This window comes from Hemiscyllium ocellatum, chromosome 30 (assembly GCF_020745735.1).
Source record: "Hemiscyllium ocellatum isolate sHemOce1 chromosome 30, sHemOce1.pat.X.cur, whole genome shotgun sequence".
In the NCBI taxonomy this organism is placed as follows: domain Eukaryota; kingdom Metazoa; phylum Chordata; class Chondrichthyes; order Orectolobiformes; family Hemiscylliidae; genus Hemiscyllium; species Hemiscyllium ocellatum.
Window position 1 is genome coordinate 37,602,868 of NC_083430.1, and position 4,340 is coordinate 37,607,207.

At 45.3% G+C, this 4,340-nt stretch overlaps 1 protein-coding gene across 1 annotated transcript; it reads right to left on the reverse strand.

The window, feature by feature from the left end:
- Nucleotides 1-3,213: 3,213 nt before the first annotated feature.
- Nucleotides 3,214-3,885, reverse strand: LOC132829808 (claudin-4-like). The gene has a single exon (XM_060847172.1). It carries the CDS (start codon nt 3,883-3,885, stop codon nt 3,214-3,216), a length of 672 nt encoding a protein of 223 aa, XP_060703155.1.
- Between the last annotated feature and the right edge of the window lie 455 nt (nt 3,886-4,340).

A 4,340-nucleotide genomic window follows, 5' to 3' on the forward strand; every position in this document is an offset into this window, starting at 1 on the left:
TGATGAAATACAGGGAGCTTTATTCTGTATCTAAGCTGTACTGCACATACCATGGGACTGTTTGATGTTAAATGCAGTATTCCACTTATTAAGAATGATACTCTACACATTGAAAACTGTTGCATAACATAATGGTTCCAAAGTGCTAAATGTTGGACAGTGCATTAAGCTTCCCCATCTGATGACATTCCATGACTCGGGGGAAGAATCAGGAGTTTTGCTCAAAATCCTGATGGGGTCAGAAGTGTCATCCCTGCCTCCTGATAGCCCAAGTAATTATGTCCAACCAGCCAATATAATTTGTACCTATTGCTGATGTGCAGTAAACTACATCTTGTAGGTGAGGCAAGTGTCTCTTCCTGTCTCTGTGATCAGCACTGTTCACCAAACGGGGCCTTAGGCCCAGCCAAGAGAGGATGATTGGTGACAGTACTCTACACCAGCCATTAGCAGGTAATGGTGAGTTCTGCAGCACAAACCACATTTTCCGTCTCCTAGCTAGATGGCAATGTCCTTGCCAGTTGAGCTGCAGCCAGAGAATTTGCAGCAAAGGACTCTTCCTGCTCCACCAATGATCTCACCATTGCTCCATCCTGTTCTTCACCCACATGCTATTTCTCAGTGACATCATCCCTGAATGCTTTATAAGGACACTAACAAATCTCCAAGTGGACCTCAGCACCAGTCCTCTCAACCCTTCTGCCTTGACTCTGGTTTGTTACACTGCTTGTCCAGCACCCATTTCTGCCATGCAAATACCAGAAAGATTGAAACCATTACTTTCACCATTTCCCGAGAAAGTGTTAGGGAGTTTTCCTCATGGAGTTGGACAATGAAAGATGGGAAGAAGCAGAAGTGAGGCATAAACACTGATGTAGACTGACAAGACAAATGCTCTGTTTTGTGCTCTCTCCTGTTGTACATCCCATGCAATCCTGTTTCGTTCTTTCCCCAGGCAAATATTTGGGGCTGAAGCAGATTGGATAGAATCCCTACAATGTGGAAATAGGCCATTTAGCCCAACAAGTCCACACTGACCCTCCTAAGAGTATCCCAGTCCCATTCCCTACCCTGTTACTCTACATTTCTCCTGACTAATGCACCTAACCTACATATCCTTGAACACTACGGGTAATTTACCATGGCCAATTCATCTAACCTGCACATCTTTGGACTGTGGGAGGAAACCAGAGCACCTGGAGGAAATCCACACAGATACTGGGAGAATGTGCAAACTCCACACAGACTGTTGTATGGGGTTGGATTTGAATCCAGGTCCCTGACACTGTGAGGCAGCAGTGCTAACCACTGAGCCACTGTGTCACTCTTTGGAACCTTGATATTTAAGCTTCTGACCACATATCCATCCATCCATCAGCAACACATTTTGCTCCCACTTCAGTAACATCCTCATGTATGCCTTTGCTACTAATTGTTTCAATATCCATCAGCCTGTCCTCCCACCTACCATCAACATATATGTGACCTCATCTGCTTCTATTTTTTAACCAAACTAACTCATTCATAAATCACCTCTGTGCTCACTGACCTTCATTCACTCTCAATCTGACAGTGCCTCAATTTTAAGACTCTTCCTCCAGTTTTCTAGGACTTCTGCTTATATTCCCATTGGATGTTGTGCAGAGTCAGACCTGTAAGCCTAACCTGGTCGAAATCTCAGCTTCCTTCCATAGTGAACCAATTGGACTTTAGCTACGTCTGACAGCTTCACCTTTAGACTAGATTAGATTACTTACAGTGTGGAAACAGGCCCTTCGGCCCAACAAGTCCACACCGACCCGCCGAAGCGCAACCCACCCATACCCCTACATATACCCCTTACCTAACACTATGGGCAATTTAGCATGGCCAATTCACCTGGCCCACACATCTTTGGACTGTGGGAGGAAACTGGAGCACCCAGAGGAAACCCACGCAGACACAGGGAGAACATGCACACTCCACACAGTCAGTCGCCTGAGGCGGGAATTGAACCCGGGTCTCTGGCGCTGTGAGGCAGCAGTGCTAACCACTGTGCCACCGTGCCGCCCTAAACTGTACCAGCTATTAGTTTCCAGATATTTTAAACTGAATTTACACTTTCCATTTTAAATAATTTAGGGATGTTTCATGTATTTTTCCCAATGCCCCTGAAAACTGTGACTTGTTCCAAATTAAATTAATTCTTGTGTTTTCCTGGTATATGTCCAACTATCTACATCTATAATCTACAGCCTTACAAAGTCATTTAATAAAAAACCCTAAATATGTCTTTCAGAGAAGACATTCTCCTATGTGCCCCTTACCTGGTCAGCACTGCACATGACTTCAATTCCATTTTTAATGCCTTCTGAAGAAAGAATACTCAGCATTTACATAGCACTTTTCATGGCATCAGGATGTCTTAAAGAACTTCAATGATGTGCATTTTGAAGTAGTAGTTACTTTTGTTACGTAGAAAGTGGCTTATTGAATCACTCAACCTTAAAAGCAAACACTCAAGAGAAAAGCATACCAGACCCTTTTCAGAACAATCATTGCTGACCACGCTCAGATTACTTGCACCTAGAGACAAATCATCGAAATATTGAAGTGGAGAGAGGGGCACTTATGCCAAAACTCATTCTGTCTCACACGCATCCATGTGTGTGCATTTCAAACAGGACTCATTGCATCCTTGTCAAAAGCAAAAGTCCAGGTGCTTTGTATGTAGTTATTTGCCAGGGTCATTAGAGGCTTCACCCAACTGAGATGGGTCCAAGAGATGTCCTGTCTTTAGGGATCAGTATCACATCAGGCAGTGTGATTAGATTAGATTAGATTACTTACAGTGTGGAAACAGGCCCTTCGGCCCAACAAGTCCACACCGACTCACCGAAGCGCAACCCACCCATACCCCTACATATACCCCTTACCTAACAGTACGGGCAATTTAGCATGGCCAATTCACCTGACCCGCACATCTTTCGACTGTGGGAGGAAACCGGAGCACCCGGAGGAAACCCACGCAGACACGGGGAGAATGTGCAAACTCCACACAGTCAGTCACCTGAGGCGGGAGGTTGATTACTGGGAGAAACAATCTTTTATTTCTAACCATTAAGTAGTCAGAGCTGTAACTCAGTAAGAACGTGAAATAAATTAATGAGAACAATCGCAGAAACCTGTCGCCAATACAAACAAAAAGTGTCATTCAGAGTTCAAGTGGAGAGTTCAGACATACTCCTTCAGCGAGTAACAAGCTGCTGGGTCCTGAATGGGCACCCAAGGCTGATTTGTGGCATTACTCTTCCGATAGCCTTGTCTACACTCACTGTTTGTAGGGTAAGAGCAACAGAGAAAGGCTCCTCCTATACCAAGGAAACAGGTGGCAGACCAGCCCAGGTACAGGGCATCTCCCAGTTCCCGCTTCAAACCCTCCGGCACAAGTGGATTGTAAAAGTCTGTGATAACATTGTGGGCGACCCATGACACAGGAATCAAAACACACAGGCCAGCCAAGATGAAAAGGCAGCCAGCGATAGCGGACACATACCCCTTCACTCTGCTGTCATCCCCAGCGCAGTACGTGCACTTCATTCCCACTGTTGATATCATGATGGCCAGAAGTCCCAAGGAAATGGCCAGACACATGAGGGCCCTTGCCATCTGCACATCCCCAGAGAGGTCAAGTGTGGAGTCGTAGCTATCACATACCAACCGGCCCAATGTCTGCTGGTAGATGCAGGTCATCCAAATCCCTTCCCATGTGATCTCTGTATTCAGTATGGTGCTTCCAATAAATGGTGTGATCTTCCACTGTGGCATTCCTGTAACCGCACAGACACACATCCATCCTACTACACCAATTAGGAAGCCAAAACATTCCAGAACAGTGCTGGCCATGATCGTCACAGTTCCACTTGTCTTTGAATCGATCTCTCTCTCTCTGTCTCTATGCTGCTTAGTCTCACACTGTTCTCTTTAATACTTAATCTCTGTCCCTTCTGTCTGTTGATACCCGTGTTTCTCTTTCACTCTGGTTTTTTCAGTCTCCTACTCTTTCCCTACCTCTGTCACACTCTCTCTCCCCCACCTCTCTCTCACGTGTTTCTCCTCCTTAATCCAAGTCTCTTACTCTGTCTCTGTCTTTCTGTTTTTCTTTGTCAATTTGACAGTTCTGTCTGACCACAGGATCCTTCACTGGATGCTATTGTCCAGTTTACATCTGCAAATTCCAGATGACAGCCAATGAACAGCTAGTGAATGACAAGAGAAGTATTTTAACCAAAATAAAGAAGTTTGATCCTTGGCAGTTTGGCCCCTCTGCTCCAGGGAAAGCTTAAATGATGTCGGCAGCA

Bases quoted from the DNA above. Each gene is read 5' to 3' on its own strand.
- LOC132829808 (XM_060847172.1), bottom strand. From the start codon at position 3,885: ATGGCCAGCACTGTTCTGGAATGTTTTGGCTTCCTAATTGGTGTAGTA.